At 46.8% G+C, this 23,146-nt stretch overlaps 1 protein-coding gene and 1 long non-coding RNA gene across 8 annotated transcripts in view; one reads left to right on the top strand and one right to left on the bottom strand.

Annotated features, from left to right (window-relative positions):
- Window positions 1–646: 646 nt before the first annotated feature.
- LOC147108430 (low-density lipoprotein receptor-related protein 8-like) overlaps window positions 647–23,146 on the top strand; it is a 52,258-nt gene continuing 29,758 nt past the window's right edge. Inside the window, exons 1-8 of one of the 6 annotated variants that reach the window (XM_086005067.1) lie at window positions 647–776; window positions 1,910–2,284; window positions 3,400–3,519; window positions 5,587–5,712; window positions 6,114–6,285; window positions 9,604–9,822; window positions 15,341–15,459; window positions 18,765–18,904. In XM_086005067.1, the coding sequence (XP_085861193.1) occupies window positions 719–776; window positions 1,910–2,284; window positions 3,400–3,519; window positions 5,587–5,712; window positions 6,114–6,285; window positions 9,604–9,822; window positions 15,341–15,459; window positions 18,765–18,904 (1,329 nt within the window). In that variant the 5' untranslated portion in view covers window positions 647–718. Of the gene's footprint in view, window positions 777–1,663; window positions 1,778–1,909; window positions 2,285–3,399; window positions 3,520–5,586; window positions 5,713–6,113; window positions 6,286–9,603; window positions 9,823–15,340; window positions 15,460–18,764; window positions 18,905–23,146 lie in introns of those variants that run through there. The other 5 variants (XM_086005062.1, XM_086005061.1, XM_086005063.1 and 2 more) reach the window with 5 other exon arrangements.
- Window positions 19,536–23,146, bottom strand: part of LOC147108429 (uncharacterized) — a 37,827-nt gene continuing 34,216 nt past the window's right edge. For both annotated transcript variants that reach the window (XR_015080594.1, XR_015080593.1), the window contains exon 3: window positions 19,536–19,779. This is a non-coding gene — a long non-coding RNA (uncharacterized LOC147108429). The remainder of the gene's footprint in view (window positions 19,780–23,146) is intronic.

Below are 23,146 nucleotides of genomic sequence, written 5' to 3'. Positions count from 1 at the left end.
GAACCTTCCGAGAGGTGAGTGCGCTGCCCACTGAGCCATGGCTGGCAAGTTTGCCGAGCACTGTTTCCAGTGGAAGTTGTGCTCCTTTGGGAGCATTCCTCTGGGGTGACCCCGGTGTGACCCCAGTGTGCTCTGGGCCCACTCCCGCTAACTCACACCAAGTCCCGTTCACCCATCACCCCTGGGCTCGCTGACCTACATTGGCTCCCGGTTAAACAACGCCTTGATTTCAAAATTCTCATCCTTGTTTTCAAATCCCTCCATGGCCTCGCCCTTCCCTATCTCTGTAATCTCCTGCAGCCCCACAACCCCCCAAGATCTCTGCGCTCCTCTAATTCTGCCCTCTTGAGCATCCCTGATTATAATTGCTCAACCATTGTCGGCCGTGCCTCTGTTACTGAGGCCCTAAGCTCTGGAATTCCCTGCCTAAACCTCTCCACCTCTCTTTCCTCCTTTAAGACGCTCCTTAAAACCTACCTCTTTGACCAAGCTTTTGGTCACCTGCCCTAATTTATCCTTATGTGGCTCAGTGTCAAATTTCTTGTCTTAAAATACTCCTGTGCAGCGCCTTGGGACGTTTTACTAAGTTAGAGGCGCTATATAAATACAGGTTGTTGTGGAGTGACCGCTGCCACGTGACTGGGCACGCACTCGGCTCCATGACGTCAGGCAGCCGGCGCGGCGCGGCGGGGCGGGCCGGCCGGCGGTGGTGAAGGACATGTGCCGGCTGGGCTGGCTGCTCCTGGCCGCGCTGTGCGGACCCGGCCGGGCGGCAGGTGAGTGACAGCTGCTCGCGGAACGCCCCGACACTGGGCTCACTGACACCGGGCCCCGGGCCCCACGGCCCACCGACTGTCCCACCGCCCGAGCCCCGGGCCCACCGCCCGAGCCCCGCCCCTGCCCGCAGCCTATTGCCTCGCTAGAAACCCGTAACCGTGGAGACGGCAGCTCTGTTTCCTGTATGGTTGCTTTTCCTGTCACTCAAGAGGCAACGCTTGTGCAGAATGAGCGGGTCAATGGAGAGGGGGGGGGGACAGCAAGCTGTGGTGGCAGAGCGGGTGACGGTTTTGGAGGGGTATCCATTGGGACTGAGGGAGGGATGGTGGTGGATAGGCGATTGGGGGGGGAGGTCTTGGTTGGGATAGAAGTGGGAGGGGGAGGTATGTGGTAGAGGGGAGCAGATATGTTGGGGAAAGGTGAGGTATTTGTGGGGGTGGGCTGGTTATGAATGGGGAGAGATTGTATGGTGGGGGTGAAGGAGGCAGGGTGTAAGAGTTGGGGAGGGGCTGTGATACTGGGAGTAGGGGAATGGGTAAAGTGGAGGGGCTGGGGTATTTCTGGGGGAAGAGGAGGGGGTATGGGGATGTAGCAGTGGGTACAAGTGGGGTTGGTGAATGGGTGTGGCATTATGAGTAGAGGATGATATGGGGTATTGGGGATAGAGGAAGTGGTAAGTGGGAGAGAGCAAAGGTATGTGTTGGGAGCGGGATGGCTGGGGTATTGGGGTGAAGGGAACTGGCGATTCAAGAGAATGAGGCAGAAATGTATGGGGGTGGTGAGAGGTTAGTATTGGTGGGGAGGAAAGTCTGTGGGTGGCATAAGGGGAGAAAGGGAGGTGATATGGGGGTGGTGGGAGAGGAAGGGGTGAGAATTGGTGGGTGGTGGGAAGAGGGAATATTGCATAAAGGATGGAAAAATAAGTGACTTATGCTCCATGAATGGTGCTAAATTGCAATCGATGAAGGCAGAAGACTTGAAAGAAGGGTAGGAAGGCAAGGTGGTTTGTAAATGAGCAGGAGATGAGTGACTTAACTTTCCATTTCATGAGTAACTCCACATGACGTCAATAGTTCATTATACTGCTGTGGTTATTTTGTGAATTTTATTTCCCCCTGTGGTTATTTTGTAGGTGATGGAGAATGCAGTGAAGATGAATTCCTGTGTTTGAACGGACGTTGTGTTTCTGCGGCGATGGTGTGTAACGGAAGGGACGACTGCAATGATCAGAGTGATGAGCGAAACTGTTCTGTATCAGGATGTGGACCTCGTGGGTTCCAGTGCAGCAACTCCACTGTCTGCATCTCTGAATACCGGCTCTGTGACGGTAACTGGGACTGTGTGTCAGGAGCTGATGAATCTGACGACCTTTGTAAGGACAGAGCAGTGCAGCCTGCAAGCTGTGGGGAGTTGGAGTTCCTGTGTGGTACAGGCCAGTGCATAGAGCTTCAGTCAGCTTGTGACAACTTTCCTGATTGCAGTGATGGTAGCGATGAGGCCAACTGCAGTAAGTGTGGAGCTCTGAGCGGGAGCTTTAATGCATATCTTTTTTACATAGTATTTACAGCACAGAAACAAGTCATTCGGCCCAACAGGTTTATGCTGATGTTTATGCCTGTGTGTATGCTCCACACCAGCCTCCTCCCACCCCTCTTCATCAAAGCAAATGTAACTCCATTCTTTAACAAAGACGAGAGAGGGAAAGCAGTAAATGATAGACCTGTTAGTCTAACAACTGTTGTGGGGAAGTTATTGGAATCTAACTAAAAACAGAGTGACTGAGCACTTGGAGAAATTACAGCTGATTAGAGAGAGCCAACATGGATTTTTAAAGGCTAGGTCATGTCTAATGAACTTAATTGAAATTTTTGAGGAAGCAACTTAAGTAGTAGACAGGGGGAATGTCGATGGATGTAGTTTATATGGACTTCCAGAAGGCATTCGATAAGGTTCCACATTACAGATTGTTAGCTAAAATTAAAGCTCATGGAACTGAAGGCAAATTATTGACCTGGTTAGGATATCGGTTAGGCAGCAGAAGACAGAGAGTAGGGATTATGGGTATGTAATTGAAGTGAAAGGAAGTGACTAGTGGTGTCCTACAAGGATCTGTTCTGGGGCCTCAACTATTTACTATGCTTATTAATGACTTGGATAACACCAAAGAGAGCCAAATATCCAAGTTTGCCGATGACATCTAAATTGGCGGTATAGCAACTAGTGTAGACGGTAGCATAAAATTACAAAGACGATGATGGATTAATTGAGGGCGTAACTGGCAGATGGATATCAATGCAGGAAATTGGGGCCAATAAGGAAAGTTTAGGTCACCCCTGCCCCTTGATGGACTCGAGGCCGGAGGTCAAAGAGCAGGACCTTGGCCCTCGCTGCACCGCTACTATTCTGCGTGGATTAATTTGACTGACACAGAAGGTTACAGAAGCTCCTGTATTCCGGGCGTAAACATAGAGCCAGGTTACAGCACTGACCCCCTTCACCGCATCTCCCATCAAAGGACAGATTCACGGGATTGCATTACCCCCTTTATATAAGAATTGTGGCCCCAGGTATAAGATTTCTTGAACGTAGCTCTTTTTGTGTCTAATATTTTTTCTTTGGCAGATCAGAATGAGTGTTTGGAGGCAAATGGAAAGTGTTCTGATTATTGCTGGGATCTGCCTTTAGGTTATGAGTGTGCTTGTCCTGCTGGATTGGAGCTGATAAATCATTTCATTTGTGAAGGTGAGTTGACACTCAGCTGATTAAAACTCTCCTACTAACCCTTAAAGTGGTACATGAAGTTTTATCTTTTGAAAGGGGGGAAAAAAATGATTATTTTGGGTGAGCATTACCTGATAAAGGGGAGACAGTAGCAGGTGGAATGAAAGTGCTGACCGTTCACAGCCCTGCTGTGTAATAGAAAGATTCAAAACAAGAAACTGAGTGAAGAATTAGAAATAAAATGCTGGGTATACAGGAATATTGGTGTCTGTAAATAAATGGAACATTGGAAATAAAATCGGGACTAATTACTGATATAACTGATATATTCTGTTACATGAAGTGTCACATCTAGAACTTTATCTCTCCGATTTCTAATCAATTTTTATGGGGCTTCCTGCTAATGGGGCGATCAGCCAGAGGTTCTGGCAACTGATTCGCGCAGTGTTTGAGTGGCAGTCTGAAGCTGAGCATTCGCATTGGGAAGTTCCTGATTTCACTGAGCAGAAATGCAATGAGGGAGAGGACAATAGCGACGGAGGCACTCATTATCTTATCTTTTTTAATTCTTTCTCAGGATGTGGGCATCGCTGGCAAATCAGCATTTATTGCCCATCCCTAATTTCCCTTGAGAAGGTGGTGGTGAGCCGCCGCCTTGAACCGCTGCAGTCCGTGTGGTTAGGGAGGGAGTTCCAGGATTCTGACCCAGTGACACTGGGTGGCTATACTAAACCTCATCGGCAGAGTCCTCCGCACAGGCAGCCTGTTTGGTGTCCGCCGAACCTGCGAGGGAGAAAAAAAACGAGGGGGAAAGAATAAACATTAGAAGGAATGGAATGTGTGTAGCCAAATTGTTTTATCTATTTGTCAAAGTAGATCTGGATTGGACCAGAGACCTGTGAGGTGGCTGGGGTAGGAATTGCACAACTGGTCTGACAGTCGAGTAGTAGCAGCAGCCTGTTGGGCCATTGCTTTACTGCGCTTCACTGATTCAAAGCTCTAGTCTTCACCTTCTGTCCTACTGACCTCTGCACCTGCCAGATCATCGTTCACCATCTACACCATGAAACCCTACCAATCAACTCTACCCCCTCTCATCTTTTTGAGGCACCTTTCAATGCAACAGGAGCAGATGCGATGTGTGTTCCCACCCCATGTGAAGCAGGATTTGTTACTCCTCTAGTCTAGTATAGTATACACTATGAACAGTGAGCATTTGTGACCTTGGGGAGGCCAAATGCAGACTGGGTGACCACTTTGCCGATAGTCTCCATCCCATCATTTAGCATGATCCTGACCTCCTAATGTCTTATTACTTCAATCCCGCACCATTCACGATCTTACCTTTTCTCTATTGGGCTTCCAGCACTGTTCCAACCGTGCTGAACACCACTTCAGGGATCGGTATCTCATTCCCCTCCTGGGCACTCTGCGGCTCTTGGTCTAAACATTGACTTTTAACCTTAGTTGTCTCCTCCATTCATGTTTAACTTTGCCCCCTTCTATTTTGGAGCTGATTTACTTTTTGTCTGTCTAATCCCGTTGCCCAGCCTGACTGAGATGACCTTTGTATATTATCCTTAACTATTCGCCTTTTACAAGCTCTTTCAAAGAAAACTTTGCACAGGCTGTTAAACCCAAAGCTTATGGTAACGTTCCTCCCCATTGTAACCAGTGCTCCTTGTTCCCTGGGTTTATCAATGCACTGTTAATTCTCCACCCGGTTCCTGTGCTTTGAAGCAGCATATTTTGAGTATCGTTGATTTGTAGTACAGCATTATCTGTTAGCTATGTATTTGCAAAAGAGCATCCATGTTTAGAGTCAAAATAATGAAATGCAAGGCACCATAAAGGAAGCAATCCAGCCCAATTCCCCATCCCAAGAGAAGGTCATGCGTACTGCCGCCCTCTGTCGCTGCCGCCCAGCGTCACGCTCCAGATCCTCGTGTGTAACACGACTGAAGTATGTACAATGCTGCCATCACATTCACTGTATAAACAAGTGTGTGGTATATAAACCAATGAATAAGTTAGAAATGCATTCATTGACCTGGATATAATTCAGTAATATGCTATATTCCTATGCAGATGTGGATGATTGTAGAAACTCTGATGTGTGTGACCAGATTTGTGTTAACCTGCATGGATCGTATACGTGTGAATGTTACCAGGAGTATCGGAAGGACCCACACACTAGCACTTGCCGAGCTACAGGTAAGTTATTGCGGGTAGGACCCTTTTAAGCTTTGATCACCTTGCCATTTCAATGAATTGGAAAGGACTAGTGGGATGCAATGTAGAGACTACTGATTTCACACATTAAAAACAGGTAGTGGTTTGACGATCAGTTATTTGATCTTTATTAACAAAAAGCAGAAAACTTCAGAGGCTGGAAATCTGAGCCAAAAACCGAAAATGCTGGTTCACAGCTCCCTTTTTGTACCCATTGAGTTTGTGTTGACACCATTGCTTTGTGAGGAGGTGCTGAGTAGAAATCTGGTGGTGTAGGGCAGGAATCTGCTGAGTGGAGAATGGGCACTGTGGGGATGGGAGATGGCAAGTTACTGATGGGGCTAATGCAAGTTACTGAACCCTATTTCAATTTTGTTCACTAGGAGAGGAGCCATTCATTATTGTCACCAATCATGGTGACATCAGGAGGATAAGTATTAATGGAATGGAATACGTGGAGTTAGCTGACAGCTTGGACAATGCAAAAGCACTAAGTGTGGATATCTCCTCCTCAACAATCTATTGGTCTGACGCAACACGTCAGGGAATTTTCAGGTAAACAAACTGATTTCCCCCGGCATTGATCACAGACAGTCTGGGGTCCAGATCACAGTTGTGATTAATCCATCCTGAGCCAGCGAATGGAGCAGAGGGAAGAAGAGGGGAACACTTGCAGAGCATGGGCCACAAAATTAAAGAAATGAAAATGGCTGGACCCAGGGAAGAATGGTGGCAGGAACATGATGAACTGTGCTGACAGCTGTTTGGGGAATCTCCCCTCCCCAGATCTGATTTCCAAGCAGAAAGCTGTATGTGGGAGGAAGAAATGTGTGCCCATCCAATCAGAAAATCAAGATGTGTCTTCCAGTGATTGACATTAAGATTGGCCATTTGCAGCCGGTTGCACCCTCTCTATTCTGTATTGAAGAGAGAATTAAGTGGAGGGCTTGTGCAGCATTCTGGGTGTTGCAGTATCTCAGTGTGACAGATTGATACAGTCCACACCAGTCCCTGCTTATCCCGGACAGACACCTATATCTGGCAATTGGTGCTGACCATTTGCTACTACCATAGGAGTCGATTACAATGGCGCCACTTAGATCGTATTGAGCACACTGACTATTTTGGGCATTTCAAGCAGCTGTTCGCACCTCTCATTTTTTACCATAGAAATAGAAATCATAGAAATTTATTTACGGCACAGAAGGAGGTCATTCGGCCCATTGTGTCCACGCGGCCGAAAAAGAGCTATCCAGCCTAATCCCACTTTCCAGCTCTTGGTCTGTAGCCTTGTAGATTATGACACTTCAAGTGCATATCCAAGTACTTTTTAAATGTGATGAGGGTTTCTGCCTCTACCACCCTTTCAGGCTGTGAGTTCCAGACCCTCACCACCCCCTGGATGAAAAATGTTCTCATCAACTCCCCTCTAATCCTTCTACCAATTACTTTAAATCTATGCCCCCTGGTTATTGACCTCTCTGCTAAGGGAAATATGTCCTTCCTATCCACTCTATCTAGGCCCCTCATAATTTTATACACCTCAATTAAATCTCCCCTCAGCCTCCTCTGTTCCAATTTAAACAACCCCAGCCTATCCAATCTTTGCTCTTGGCTAAAATTCCTCGTAAATCTCCTCTGCACCCCCTCTAGTGCGATCACATCCTTCCTGTAATGTGGTGACCAGAACTGCACGCAGTATTCTAGCTGTGGCCTAACAGTGTTTTATACAGTTGAAGCATAACCTCCCTGCTCTTGTATTCTAAGCCTCGGCTAATAAAGGCTAGTACCCCTTATGCCGCCTTAACCACTTTATCTACCTGTCCTGCTACCTTCAGGGATCTGTGGACATGCACTCCAAGGTCCCTCTGATCTTCTGCACTTCCGTGTCCTACCAGTTATTGTTTATTCCCTTGCCTTGTTTGCCCTCCCCAAATGCATTACCTCACACTTCTCCGGATTGAATTCCATTTGCCACTGTTCTGCCCACCTGGCCAGTCCATTGATATCTTCCTGCAGTCTGCAGCTTTCTTCTTCACTTTCAACCACACGGCCAATTTTTGGTATCATCTGCAAACTCCTTAATGATGCCCCCTATAACCCTACTTCCCGTCACAAATTCAAGACTCTGTTTTACAATCAGGATTAAAATTTCAGTTTAAGGTTTAACTGGCACTCTGACTGTAATCAGAAGGGGCTGTACTAACTCCCTGCTGTCCCGCCAGCTCCAGGATCTATGATATATCATCCAAATTAGAATTGTACAGATTATTGGGCCAGAACTTCGGGTCCTTACAGGTGAGTACGCGCTGGGTACTCACGTGTAGGCCCAACGAAAGTGCCGGTTTTGTGCATGCGCGGGAAACCGGAACTTCCATTCCTTTAAAGGAAGGGGTTCACAGGTCGAATGCATGCGTCGGAGAGGCAGCGCGTACGCCTGGAACTTCCGTTTTTTTTGCAGCTTTCTCCGGGAGGGTAAGTCTCCAGGAGCTACGCTTGTAAATAGCAGTCGCAAGGCTTACTTTTAACAAGGGTAAGTGGTGAATTAAGTTAAATTAAAACATTTTTTCCACAGGTTTATTATTTTTAAATACTTGAAAGAAAGGTAAGTTTATTTTTAGCCCTGTTAGAAACTGTAATTAATTTTTTCAAAAATTTAAATTATTGTTTTAAATAGTCATTATGTAATTTATAGTTATTTAAAAAAAAAAAAAAAAAATTTTTTTAATTTATTTGAAGTTTTAGTGATGTTTTGGAGCTGAATTGTATTCATAGATTTGACTGGTCTTCCTGTCAAATCTATGAATACAGATTCCCTGCTACCATTGGCTCTCCATGGCCCACGTGATCCCAGGGGACGCATCGAACTAACTGTGCCCCTGGGATACGCAAGCTCTGCACGCCGGCAGTTGGAGCAGGCCCAGGATCGGAATCCCACGCGGGCCCACAGCACAACGGCCGCGCGCTAGGTAAGTGCAGGTCAGAGGCTTGCACCCGCGGGAAGCCTCCGACCTGAATTTCTGGGCCATTAAATTAAACATTTTCAAAAAATTATTTTGGTCCAATTATGCAATCGGGGTAGTGATTCAAAACAGTGCATCATGTTTCTCACTGTAAATATCAACACAGTAGTGTTACATTCCTGGTCGAGGCAGTTTGTCTAGACACGATTACTGTGACGTTGCTTGTATCAATACTACTACTTCTCCCCCACTTTCAAAATCATCCTTAAAACCTGTCTTTTCAACTATCCGTTTGCCCTCCCAGCTTTCCCCAATGTAAAGGGTTTTAATACATCTTTCTATATGTGCCACAGACCTTTAAGTTGTCAAATTCTTTGCAGTTTTCATTTGTAGTTTTTGTTCTGATTTTGCTTTTCCCCTACCCCCTCCGTGCCTCCTCGAACGTGCCCATTCCTTGACCGATGGGAAGGTAGTGAATGGCTGCTCGGCCCATGTTACTGCAGCCCTTAAATCTGCCAGTCAGTGGCGAGCGCTCTGAATTTGCTTCTCTTGACACCCCCATCACCTCACTGCTGTTAATATGTCAACAACGGCCAAAGATTGGAAATATAAAGTCCAAGTTCCCCAAGGGTATTGAGGGTTACGGAACCAAAGCGGGCAAATGGAGTTAAGCTACAGATCAGCCATGATCTAATTGAATGGTGGAACAGGCTTGAGGGGCTGAATGGCCTCCCGTTCCTATGACCCGTCGCCCCATTCCCTCTAATGCTGAGCAATTGCAGCACTTTTTTTTTTTAACAAATCCTGTGACTTAGCTAAGGATGCAGTAACTCTATTACAGGTTAGTTTCTATTTGTCATTATTATTATATGTGATTCATATTTGAGAGTGACTAACTTTTCACCTGTAGCAAATCAGTAGACCAAAACAGAAGAGACAGCAGGCAGATTCTGGGAGATGTGCAGAGTCCTGGTGGCATCGCTGTGGACTGGATCTACAGCCACATCTACTGGACCGACTCTGGAGCCAGGACAGTATCTCTTGCTACTCTGGATGGATTGAAAAGGAAGATGCTGTTCAGCGGGAATCTAGTGGAACCTGCAGCTGTAGCAGTCGACCCGCACTCGGGGTATGTCTAATGGCTTCTGATCGGCAGCACTTCCTGACTAATCCAATAATAATCCATTTTATATTTAAGTGAGAATTTTCAACAGAATCGCAACAGCCGGGTCAAGTCTGAACCGTACAGTTAGTTACTCCGAGCAAATGTTTAATTCAAAGTCCCACCAGCTCACCACAGTTACCACAGTAAAGCGACAGGCTCGTGAAGATGCTGCGATTTCAGCTGGAGAGCTAAACTCGGTGGACGCGTGAACTGACTCTGCACAGCCCTGGGGATAATCTTCGGGGAGTCCCACTTTATACAGGCTCTGCTTAACCTAAATTGAATGATTTGTTTGGGTTGAAATTCTAAATGAATTTTGAGGGGAGAAGCACTGGTGTTAATTTTAGCAGCAGGCAAATGGTGTGCTGTGAAAGCATTAGTTACTGAACATGGACTTGCAGACAGGACTTTGCCTGCAAATAATTTTTCTTAAAAATGAGCTGAGATGGGATATACAAAATGACGGCATAAGTGCTATGATTAGCCATGATCTAATTGAATGGCGGAACAATCTCGAGGGGCTGAATGGCCTCCTATTCCTAAGTGTAATCATTTTTAAAAGCATTCAATTGCATGTTTTAGCTTTGCTCGTGTAATCAGCTTCCCCCACTAGCCTTTGGTTGCTTTTTAGATTGTTCTAAACTTGGTACTTTTAAATTTAATACAGGGTCCTGAGGCGGTGACACTCGAATAGAGATCAGCGAGCTCCCTGTTCATTTTTCTTTTTCCGCCACTTCTAACAAAGCCCAAGATCCGCATTCCCCATCGCTAAACAAGGAGGCAATCCTGCTCCATAGTTTGCTTTAACTATGGACCCACGTATACATGGGTTGTTCTTGCTGCCATGTGGCTGTTCTCCATGTGAGTGTAGACAGTGAAGGCCGACGGGCTGTTTTACTGCTGGGGGTACCGTGGGCAGCCTGCTCCTGTCCTCGCCTGACATTCAAGCATAGTTACTTCCAGCAGAGGCACCCTTCCCACCAGCCCCCCGACCAGCGATCAGGAGCTGGAGTTCTTGCTGATATTTTTCTCCCTCCTCCCTAACTCGGCGGTGATGAAAACAATTGCATTTCCCCAACTTCCGCCCCAGCTGCTCCTGCCTTAACCATCTAAACCATTAGGAGATGAATAAACATTTACCGTCCTACAATAACCACATCTCACTCGGCATAGCTAGAGATGGATGGAATTGCTGATCGTACAGCTCCTCACCTGCTTCCAATCCAAACCACTGCTAGTTATAAAATCATGCGGTTAGACTTATCTTAAAGAGACTTACAGCTGATAATGGAAGATTAAGGGGGTGATTTTCATTCAGAAGTCGGGAAGGAGGCGGGACTACAACTTTCGGGGTTGTAGTCCCGCCTCCATCGAGATGCGGCCAATCCACGCGATTTTAACTTGATTGATCTTGTTGAGCCCGCCCAGCAGGCCAATTAAGGGCCACCCGGCAACAGGTGACGTCACAGACTGAAATTTCATCTGTCAAGACGTTTTGACAGATGAAATATCAGTGTTTCATAGCTGTTTGAAGCTGTCAAACACTGACTATCTTACTTCTAACCTGAGTCCTTCTACACAGACTCAGTTAGAAATGTCACCGGCACAGAAAGCTGCAGGCTGTCACTTTTGACAGTTCTCAGCCATTCTGCTTTCTGTGCCTGTTAGATGATGGACTCCCGAAACCTAGAGGAAGGATGGCTGAAAAGGTAAGTACAGGTAATTTAAACTTCTTTACACACTTTAGACACACCAAACACTTACCTTTGCACTCATGCACACATCACTCACCTGAACCCCGACGGCCCGACGACTCTAACTTGGCGTGGTTTGGAGCCATCGGGAATCCCACAGTTCAAGCTTTAAAATAGGGATTAGGCTAAAAACTGCCTGTTAACAGGCAGTTAATTGGCACTAATCCCTTCCTGCCTCGGGTAGGCGGCTCCAAGTGTGGGGCGGGTACCCGCCTCCTTTGAAACTTACATAGAGGCGGGATGGTGTCGGGACCCCCGAATTCGGGACTTTAACCCCCCCGCACACCTCCAATCCCGACTCCACGGGTCAATGAAAATCGACCCCTGAGTTTTGCACTGAGCTCTGTCTAATAACATAATCTCATAATTCCTCACTTTGGCTTTCAAGTGCTCCTAGAAGTCAATCCCCTTTTTAATCAATCAATCAATCTATCAGACCTTGAAGTTTATATATAACTTGCACAACAAAGGATGTTTTATCAGTTCTGACACAGGCCTGCTTTAGGAGTGATTAATGCAGAAACTCTCTAATTGAGGTGTTTAAAAATGATAAAAGGATTCGATGTTAGGGAACATAGGAACAGGAGTTGTCCATTCAGCTTCTTGAGCCTGTTCCACCATTCAATTGGATCATGGCTGATCTCGACCTCCTGTCCATTTACTCACCTTCGCTTCATATCCCTTAATACCCTTGCCTAACAAACATCTATCAATCTCAGTTTTTAATTTTTCAATTGACCCCCAGCATCCACAGCTTTTTGAGGGAGAGTGTTCCGGATTTCCACTACCCCCGTGTGAACAAGTGCTTCCTGACATCACCCCTGAATGGCCCAGCTCTAATTTATATTTTGTGTGCCCTTGTTCCGGATTCCCACCAGAGGAAATAGTTTCTCTCTATCTACCCTATCAAATCCTTTAATCATCAAAACACCTCAATTAGATCACGCCTTAATCTTCTAAACTCAAGGGAATACAAGCCCAGTCTGTGCAACCTGTCCTCATAATTTAACCCTTTTAGCTCCTGTATCATTCTGGTGAATCTGCGTTGCACCCCCTCCAAGGCCAGTATATAACTCTTGATGTGCGGGGCCCAGAACTGAACACACCGACTTCAGCTGGGGTCTAACCAGAGCTTTATATAAACTGTAACTAAACTTCCACCCCTTTGTATTCCAGCCCCCTGGAGATAAAGGAGATCAAGGCCAACATTCCATTAGCCATTTAATTATTATTGTACCTGTCCACTAGCTTTTAGTGATTTCTATACTTGGACCCCTAAATCTCTCTGCTACTCCTCCACAGTCCCTAGCTTCTTGCCATTTAGAAAATACTCTGATCTATTTTTCTTAGGTACAAAGTGGATAACCTCTCACTTTTCTACATTGAATTCCATCTGCCACGGTTTTGTCCCCTCACTTAATCGATCATTGTCCCTTTGCAACTTTCTGCTTCCATCTACATTATTTACTGTGCCACCTAACTTAATGTCATCTGCAAACTTGGATATACGGCTCTCTATTAGAACATAAGAACATAAAAAATAGGAGCAGGAGTAGGCCATTTGGCCCTTCGAGCCTGCTCCGCCATTCAATAAGATCATGGTTGATCTTCTACCTCAACTCCACCTTCCTATACTATCTCCATATCCCTTGATTCCCTTAATAACTAAAAATCTATCGATCTCTGACTTGAATATACTCAATGATTGAGCCTCCACAGCCCTCTGGGGTAGAGAATTCCAAAGATTTACCACCCTCTGAGTGAAGAAATTTCTCCTCATCTCAGTCCTAAATGGTCAAACCCTTATTCTGAGACTGTGACCTCTGGTTCTAGACTCCCCAGCCAGGGGAAACATCCTCCCTGCATCTACCCTGTCAAGCCCTGTAAGAATTTTGTATGTTTCAATGAGATCACCTCTCATTCTTCTAAACTCCAGAGAATATAGGCCCAGTCTACTCAATCTGTCCTCATAGGACAATCCCCCCATCCTAGGAACCAGTCTCGTGAACCTTTGTTGCACTCCCTCTATGGCAAGTATATCCTTCTTTGGGTAAGGAGACCAAAACTATACACAATACTCTAGGTGTGGTCTCACCAGGGCCCTATATAGTTGCAGTAAGATGTCTTTACTCTTACACTCAAATCCTCTTGTAATAAAAGCCAACATACCATTTGCTTTCCTAATTGCTTGCTCTACCTGCATGTTAACTTTCAGCGATTCATGTACAAGGACACCCAGGTCCTTCTGAATACCAACATTTCCCAATCTCTCACCATTTAAAAAATACTCTGCTTTTCTATTTTTCCTACCAAACTTCATAACTTCACATTTCTCCACATTATATTCCATTTGCCATGTTCTTGCCCACTCGTGTCCTCCTCACAACTTACATTCCCACCCAGCTTGGTATCATCAGCAAACTTGGTCCCCTCATCCAAATCATTGATATAGATTGTGAAAAGCTGAGGCCCAAGCACAGGTCCTTGGGGGACACCACTAGTTACAGCCTGACAATTTGAGTACATGCCCATTATCTCTACTCTGTCTCCTACCTCCCAACCAATTCCCTACCCATGCCAATAGGTTGGCTCCAGATCCATTCGCTCTCATTTTTGCTAACAGTCTCTCAAGTGGAACCTTACCAAATGCCTTCTGGAAGCCCACCATAAATAACATCCATAGACATTCCCTTATCTACCACGTTAATGACTACCTCAAAAAATTGAACTAGTTTAGTTAGACGTGACTTGCCCTTTACAAATCCATGCCGACTCTCTCCAATCAGCTCATATTTGTCCAAGTGCTCAGTCACCCTGTCCCTAATAACAGATTCTAGTAACTTCCCCACAACAGCCTAATAGGCCTATAATTTCCCGATTTCTCTCTCCCATCCTTCTTAAATAATGGGGTGACATTGGCAATTTTCCAATCCAAGGGCACAATTCCTGAATTGAGAGAGTTTTGGAAGATCATGACTAACGCAGCTGCAATTTCCTCACCTACTTCTTTTAAAACCCTGGGGTGGAACCTATCAGGTCCTGGAGATTTGTCAATCATTAGTCTCATTATTTTCTCCATTACCATTATTTTTACTTGCATTAAATCTAGTAAGTTCCTCCCCTTGATTCATTTTTAGTTTTCCTTGTATCTCTGGTACTTTATCCTCATCCTCTGCTGTGAAGACCGATATAAAGTAATTATTTAGCTAATCTGTCATTTCCTTATTTTCAATTACAGTATCACCTGTGTCTGTCTTTAAGAGGCCCACATTACTCTTAGACTTTCAAAAATGCTTTACTCCATAGTCGGTGCAACATCTACGATTCGGAAGATATTCCACATTTCCAGATTGTTTCCCCAACTCTTTTGAGAGAGAGTAAAAGTACTTTTACGATAGCAAAATACTGCAGATGCTGGAAATCTGAAATAACAACAGAAAATGCTGGAAAAACTCAGCAGGCCAGGCAACATCTCTCTCCACGGATGTTGCCTGGCCTGCTGAGTTTTTCCAGCATTTTCTGTTGTTATTTTGTAAAAGTACTTTTATTTAGTTCAATAATTTTGATTTTTTAAAATTTGCTGGTTAGTTGTGATATAATCAGACTGCAGGTACCTCACTGAACCTCGACCTCCACGTGTGCTTTAAATTGAATTTGCTACTGTGTGGTCAAACCATTCCGGCCTGCTGCTGTTGCGTTTCACTATATTGAGGCTCTCTCTCTCACAGGTTCGTGTACTGGGCCGATGTAGGAGAACCAGCAAAAATTGAAAAGGCTGGGATGAATGGAGTTGGCCGAAGGATATTAGTCAACATTGGCATTGATAAACCTACTGGGCTTGCATTGGGTAAGAGTGTGTGCCAACCTACACTGTGCTTTCACAGAAAAACTCCTACAAAGTGGCATAAAGAGAGAAAGAACTTGCATTTCTATAGCGCATTTCACGACCTTGATGTCCCAAAGCGCTTTACAGTCAATGAAGTACTGTTTGAAGTGTAGTCACTATTGTAATGTAGGAAACACGGCAACCAATTAGCACACAGCAAACTCCCACAAACAGCAATGAGATGATTGTCGTGTCCGTGTGTAGATAAAGACACTGAAGACAGGAGTTGGTTCATAGGTATTTACTAAGCAAGTCTGGGGGGCGGGGGGGGGTTTCTAAAGGATATACACAATACACAGGCTTATATAGCCCAAGTGGCAATTACCGGCATTACGCACACCTGGGGCTCTTAAAGGCACATACACCACAATTGCTCTTAAAGGCACATACACCACAATGATGACCAGATAATCTGTTTTAGTGATGTTGATTGAGGGAAAAATATTGGCCAGGACACCATGGAGAACTCCCCTGCTCTTCTTTGAAATAGTGCCATGGGACCTTTTACATCCACCTAGGAGACGGGGCCTCGGTTTAACGTATCATTCAAAAGATGGCACCTCCGACTGCAGCACTCCCCCAGTCCGGCACTGAAGAGTCAGCCTGGATTATGTGCTCCAGTCTCTGGAGTAGGACTTGAACCCACAACCTTCTGACTCCGAAGTGAGAGTGCCACCCACTGAGCCCCAGCTGATGCCTGGCTGATGTTTGCTACGCTGTTTCTAAAGAATTTTTACATGGAGTAGCTTCTGTAAGAAAAGTGATAATCAAAATCTGTCGCCCTCTTAGAGACTGCTGTTCCCATTGATTTTATTATTCACTCAGCTCCTGCTGTTCTTTACTTAGCTTTGCAAGAAAAATCTTGTTGACTTAATCTCTCTTCTGTTCTCTCCAGTTGCATAACTGTGTTCCTTAACATAAATACCTTTGTAACCAACGTAAGGTTTGGGTCTGGAATTTGCTTTGCAACTGGGCAACATTCTGAGAGGAACGTGATGGTCTTGGCATAAACTTTTCACACGTTTTTAAGGGATAAACGACAGTTGTTCTCTTTAATGTGGTGTGTAAAGATCATGTAGTTAGTTCAAGAGACAGCCTGATGTATTGTACACAGACTGGTGGTTGCAAAATTATTAAAAAGGTAAGTCGTTGGTTCCCGCATCTTCAGAAGTGATGAAAAACTACGGAGGTAAACTGTTAATTAGAAACTAGTGCAAGGCTGCTGAAAGAGCAACAGATGTAATGGATTACAAATTAATGAAACCTCATGCATTGCTACCTAGGTAACCCTGATTACAACAACCAGATGTCCCTTAATGATAAGTCTGTCATTGGAACTAATAACTTAAGTTGTCTCTGGATTGGGTTTCTGCAGGTTCTGTTACAGTTGATACTGGCCACGAGCAATTAATTTGGCTGCATTGATGTCTGCCTTATAATTCTGAAGTGTGCACACAGAGAACTGACCAGTTGACAGCCTTATTATTTTGCATCATACCTATGTTGAGCAAGGTGTGTTGGCAGAAGGTTAGTTTACTATCAATAGACGCTGGATGCTTTAGTCAGATTTTGCGAATTGCCAAAAATGCTCATTTTACCCTCTCTAAAGCTCTGGCGGAACAGGCTCGAGGGGCTGAATGGCCTGTTCTTCTTCCTATGTTCCTAATTCCATTGTGGACTTATTATTTAGTGACTTCCGGCTGGTTGTAATTGGAGTTATTGAAGCAACTGCTTAGGGTTTTAGTTAATGTTATAGCGGAGTGGCCCTTATCACCAAATCATACCTTGCTCTGTCCTGTTCCTCTGGTAACTCCTTGAAGCACCTCACCTTGTTCCATCCCTCTCACCTCTATAAAATCTCCATCTGTACTGCCTCACCAAGCTCGACCCCGAGTTTCTAACCAAAATATCCTCCCTCCTTTCCTCCCTTAGCCTCTGCACCTGAGCCACTTCTTATCTTTGGTGATTTCAATCTTCATCTCAATCCACCTTGCCCTCACTGCTCTCCTGTCTTCCCTTAACCCTCCCTCCATACAAACTCTGCAACCCATATTCACGGCCACCCCCTCGACCTTGCCATCTCATGTAGCCTCTCTCCTCCCATGGTCTCTATCACAGACAATGTCATCTCTGACCACTTCCTCGTATCCCTTACCACCCACATCTCCATTTCCTTCTGCGTCAGTCTCTGAATTGACTTCTTGCCCTGTCACTTATAACTGCAGTTTCAAACTCCCAACTGTCTAGTCTTTGACCCTCCATTTGTCATGATACAGTGCTGAACCACTCCCTTGCTTCCATCTTTAGTCTAATCCCCAGTAAAAACCTTTACTCTCTCCTAACCTGGCCCCCATCCTCACTCCCTCAAGTCCAAGGGGCGCAAGGGTTTAGTCATCCATCGCTAAATTTGGCCGGACCACATCCAGCACTCTCGGGCTCTGCTGTCCTCAGCCAAAATCTCTCACTACTCCAGGATCATCCTGGAATGCAGATAATCCCCGGCTTCTCTCTGAACTACCAATGGTCTCCTTTAAACCCCTCTCCCCTGCCCCCTCCACCCTCGCCTCTAACAACAAGCGCGAGGAAGTCATGGATTTCTTAGACGCACGATTGAGAACCTTGTGACCTGCTGCCTCTGTTACAGCCTTCCCCCCCCACACCCCCTTAGCCATGTCCACAAAGCCAACCCTCCGCCTAGGTTAACCGCTGCCCTAGCCCCGAACCTGTGTCTTTCTCTAGTTTCTCTCCTATCTCCTCATCTCCCTTCTCCAAACTCATCTTGTCTGAGATTAATTTCCTGCTCTCTCTACTCCATTCCCAATAAACTGCTGCCCATCCAAGTAGCCTTCTTGGCTCCCATGTTAACTGAAATTGTAAATGGTTCCCTCAAGTACTGTCCCCCTCTCTTTCAAAACCACCGTCATCATCCCCCTCCTCAATAAGCCCACCCATGACCCCATTGCTGACCTTTGCTGGAGAACTAATTGGGGTGGTACTGCTGGACAGGAAGATGTAACATCAGTCAATCCTGATTATTGTCCAGTGACCCCAGCATAGAAAATGAGGACAGGATAAGGTTCATCTGTGATGTTCCCTGCAGTCAAATAGCCTGAAGACACTCGATGTCCAGGCTCACATGGAATTGTACCTGGCAGCAGTCAGCACCCTTAAGGAGCGGAGGAGAAAAAATGGAAACAGCAAAATGTTGTGATACTTTTAAGAACTAAGAATCAATAAAGTTACGATTTTCTCTACTTCATTTTCAGACTTTATTAAGAAACGCCTTTACTGGGTGGACTCTGGACTACATGAGCTGCTTTACACTGATCTAAATGGACAACATCAAAGGAGTGTCTTTCACTCCGAGAAGTACTTGGGAAATCCGTTTGGGCTGGCAGTGTTTGAGGTAAATATCACCGTTTTCAGAATCCCAGACTCAATCACTTGTACTTAATAATTAACATGGAAAAAGTTGTGTGACTCGTTTACTAGAGAGCCACTCCTGGACCCTGCTGGGCAGCAGGTCCATGATTACATTGGTAACCATTGTCTCCTGGAGCTTGTTTGACTGCCTTAGGGAGGTGGGGAGCAATTTTGCTGCAGTTGTTTGCTGTTTTTTGCCTTCCCTGGGAGTTAGCGTTACCAACTAGGGAGTAGGGAGGATGGTGCTCATGGTTACATCATTTAGTAGATAGGGTGAGCATCGATGGGCCTGATGGTCTTTTGTTATGGATACAAACATATAAAAAGAGTATAGGAACAGCAGTGGGCCATTCAGTCCCTCGAGCCCGTTCCGCCATTCATAGAAACATAGAACATAGAAAAATAGGAGCAGGAGTAGGCCATTCGGCCCTTCGAGCCTACTCCGCCATTCAATATGATCATGGCTGATACTATATCTCAATACCATATTCCTGCTCGCTCCCCATACCCCTTGATGCCTTTTGTGTCTAGAAGTCTGAAGTGAGCCCCCACGGTGCGTACCAAGTGATATACAAGGTCGACGTCATCGGCTTGTAAGAAAGACAGACCAGTAATCGAAGTCAAAACGGTTTTACTCAGGCCTGGGGAGAACCTCTCACGTTACTGCGCGAGTCCAACTCCCACGAGCCGTTCAAAAATACACATGTTTATACACACTTTAGCTGCCATACCTCCTCGGGGATCCAATCAAATTAAAGATTACACATCACATGTTACCCGGGAGCGGCAGTTTCAACTTTATACAATGTCACACAATTTGTACAAAATGTTCACGAAGTTGCATGTTCATTTCCTGTTCTGTAAGTTAAGCATAAGTATGGTCAGTACCTGGAACATTCTGTGATTTGACAGTTGTGAACTTGTTTTTCTTTAAATGAGTTACTTCTGCTTGCCCTTGTTCTGTCCAATTTTATACCTTACTTCAAAATCTATCTATCTCCTTCGCAAATATATTCAGTGACTTGGCCTCCAAAACCTTCTGTGGTAGAGAATTCCACAGGTTCACTGTGGTAAACCACTGTTACCATTCACAACCGTTCACTATTGTTACACTGTTGTTATCACTACACAAGGTTACCTCTTGCCACGCACGCTGTTATACCTAGGCATACCTCAGCTGACTCCGCCCATGGCTCTGCCTGCTTGCCCAGGTATAAAGGTGACCGCTTGGCTAGTATTCTTCCTTGTTGGAACCGATCACCCACGAGGGTGGGCTCTGTTATTTAGCCAATAAAAACCTATAGTTACTACCTTAACTCGTCACTTTTCATGGACTGAATTGATAGGTATATCAATTTTATTGGCTAAATTTTGAAATGTATGGACCGGAGCAGCCAAACGGTCAGCTACAACAGCCCCAGCAGCCGACCTGGCTGCGAGCCCTCCGACCGCCGTACCTGGATCTAAACCCACAGGCAGCGAATTCAGCCCTCGACTTCGAACACTGGCTGAGCTGTTTCGAATCCTACCTGGGAGCCTCCGGCGTGCCTCCGGAATCCAAAATAAGAGTTCTGACCGCCCAGGTGAGCCCTAAAGTATTTGCACTCATCCGGGACCTTGCTACATACGAGGACGCCCTCAACCTGCTAAAAGAGCAGTACCGGAGCCCAGTAAATTCAATGTATGCCAGACATCTCCTAAGATCCCGCTCGCAACAGCCAGGAGAGTCTGTAGATGAATTTTTACGGGCGCTACAAACACTCGGCAGGGACTGTGACTTTAAAGCTGTAACGGCTGCAGAACATACTGAAGGAAATATCCGCGATGCCTTCGTGAAAGGCCTTCGGTCCGACTACTCACGGCAAAGACTGCTCGAATCAAAGGACCTCTACTTGAAAACAGCTGCAGCCCTCGCTCGCTCCCTGGAAGTGGCCCATCGGGACCTCGAGGCGTACTCCAGATACAGTGCTGCGCGACCCTGGGACTCGGGCCCGACTCCGGCCGCAATACCCCTCGCACCGCCGCCCCTGGGACCTACTACGGCGTCGGTGTCCCGGAATCGATCGGGACCGCCACCCCCGGGACCTGTTGCGGCAGCGGACCTCCACGATCGGGCCGCCAGCTGCTTCTTCTGTGGCCAGGCGAGACATCAAAGGGCGCGCTGCCCTGCAAGGAACGCGACCTGCTCCGGCTGCAAAAAGAAAGGCCACTTCGTAAACGCCTGCAGGGGGAAAGCCACAGACGCCAGCAGTGCCTCATGTGAGTTGTGGGGGCGGCCATCTTCTCCGCCATTTTGTCCAACTTCGTGGGGATCCGCGTCATGGGCGCCGCCATTTTGTTCGCCGCACTCGGCCGCCGTTTTGTCTCGAGACCCGACCACCGCCTCACCTGCAGACTACAGCAGCTCACTCAGCCATACACTGGCCTCCGTCACGCTTGACCAAGCTCTCCCGCATCATCTGTCCAAGTCCATGATGGACATCGAAGTAAACGGCCACGCCACGACCAGCTTGTTCAACAGCGGAAGCACGGAGAGTTTTATTCACCCAGACACGGTGAGCTGCTACTCCCTCACTGTCCGGCCAACGCGCCATCGGATCTCGATGGCGGCGAAGTCCCATTCAACAGACATCAGTGGCTACTGTGTGGTGACCCTGTCGGTTAGGGGCACGGAATATAAAAACTCTAAACTTCTCGTCCTGCCCCAGCTCTGCGCTGCCGTCCTACTAGGGCTGGATTTCCAATGCCACCTTCAAAGTGTCACTTTGGCTTACGGTGGACCCCTCCCCCCACTCAGTCTGCAACCAGCAAAATTTAAACCGCCCGCCGCGTACCACCTGCGGCCTCTCCACCCTCAAAGTCCCGCACCCCTCCTTGTTCGCTAACCTCGCCCGTGACTGTAAACCTGTCGCTACCAAGAGCAGGCGGTACAGCGCCGGGAAACAGAGCTTTTATTAGCTCTGAGGTGCAGCGACTCCTGAAGGAGGGCATCATCGAGGGGAGCACCAGCCCCTGGCGTGCCCAGGTCATAGTCGTTAAGACCGGCGATAAACACCGCCTGGTCATCGACTACAGCCAAACCATAAACCGGTACACGCAGCTGGACGCATACCCCCTTCCCCGCATATCTGATATGGTCAACCAGATTGCACAGTACCGGGTATTCTCCACCATCGACCTTAAGTCGGCCTATCACCAACTCCCTATCCGCCCTGCGGACCGCCAGCATACTGCTTTCGAAGCGAATGGCCGCCTCTACCACTTCCTTAGGGTTCCCTTCGACGTCACCAACGGGGTTTCGGTCTTCCAAAGGGAGATGGACCGGATGGTCGACCAGAACGCGCTGCAGGCCCCGTTCCCTTATCTAGATAACGTCACCATCTGCGGCCACAGCCAGCAGGACCATGATGTTAATCTGGAGAAATTCCTCCGTACGGCCCAACGGCTGAACCTCACTTACAATAAGGAGAAACGTGTGTTTAACACCTCGCGCCTTGCCATCCTCGGCTGCGTAGTAGAGAACGGAGTCATTGGCCCCGACCCCGAAAGAATGCGCCCCCTCATGGAGCTTCCCCTCCCCCACTGTCCAAAGGCGCTGAAGAGAACCCTGGGGCTCTTCGCTTACTATGCCCAATGGGTGCCCAATTATGCGGACAAAGCCAGACCCCTCATGAAGTCCACCTCCTTCCCCCTGACAGCAGAAGCAGGCGAAGCCTTCTCCCTCATAAAAGGAGACATTGCGAAGGCCACAATGCACGCAGTGGATGAGTCCATCCCTTTCCAAGTGGAAAGCGATGCATCCGACTTCGCCCTAGCTGCAACCCTTAACCAGGCGGGGAGACCTGTGGCCTTCTTCTCAAGGACCCTCCAGGGCCCTGAGATTCGACACTCTTCTGTCGAGAAGGAGGCCCAGGCGATTGTGGAGGCGGTACGACGCTGGAGGCATTACCTGGCAGGCAAACGATTTACCCTCCTCACCGACCAGCGTTCGGTTGCTTTTATGTTTAATAACAAGCTGAAGGGCAAAATCAAGAACGACAAGATCTTGAGGTGGAGAATTGAGCTCTCCACCTACGATTACGATATCTTGTACCGGCCTGGTAAACTCAACGACCCCCCAGATGCTCTATCACGAAGTACATGCGCCAACGCGCAAGTTGATAGACTGCGGACCCTCCACAATGACCTCTGCCACCCCGGGGTCACCAGACTTTACCACTTCATT

Source organism: Somniosus microcephalus, chromosome 13 (assembly GCF_052327205.1).
Source record: "Somniosus microcephalus isolate GS21.2 chromosome 13, FLI_Smic_1.0, whole genome shotgun sequence".
Taxonomy (NCBI): Eukaryota; Metazoa; Chordata; class Chondrichthyes; order Squaliformes; family Somniosidae; genus Somniosus; species Somniosus microcephalus.
This window is presented reverse-complemented; position numbering and strand designations above follow the sequence as displayed.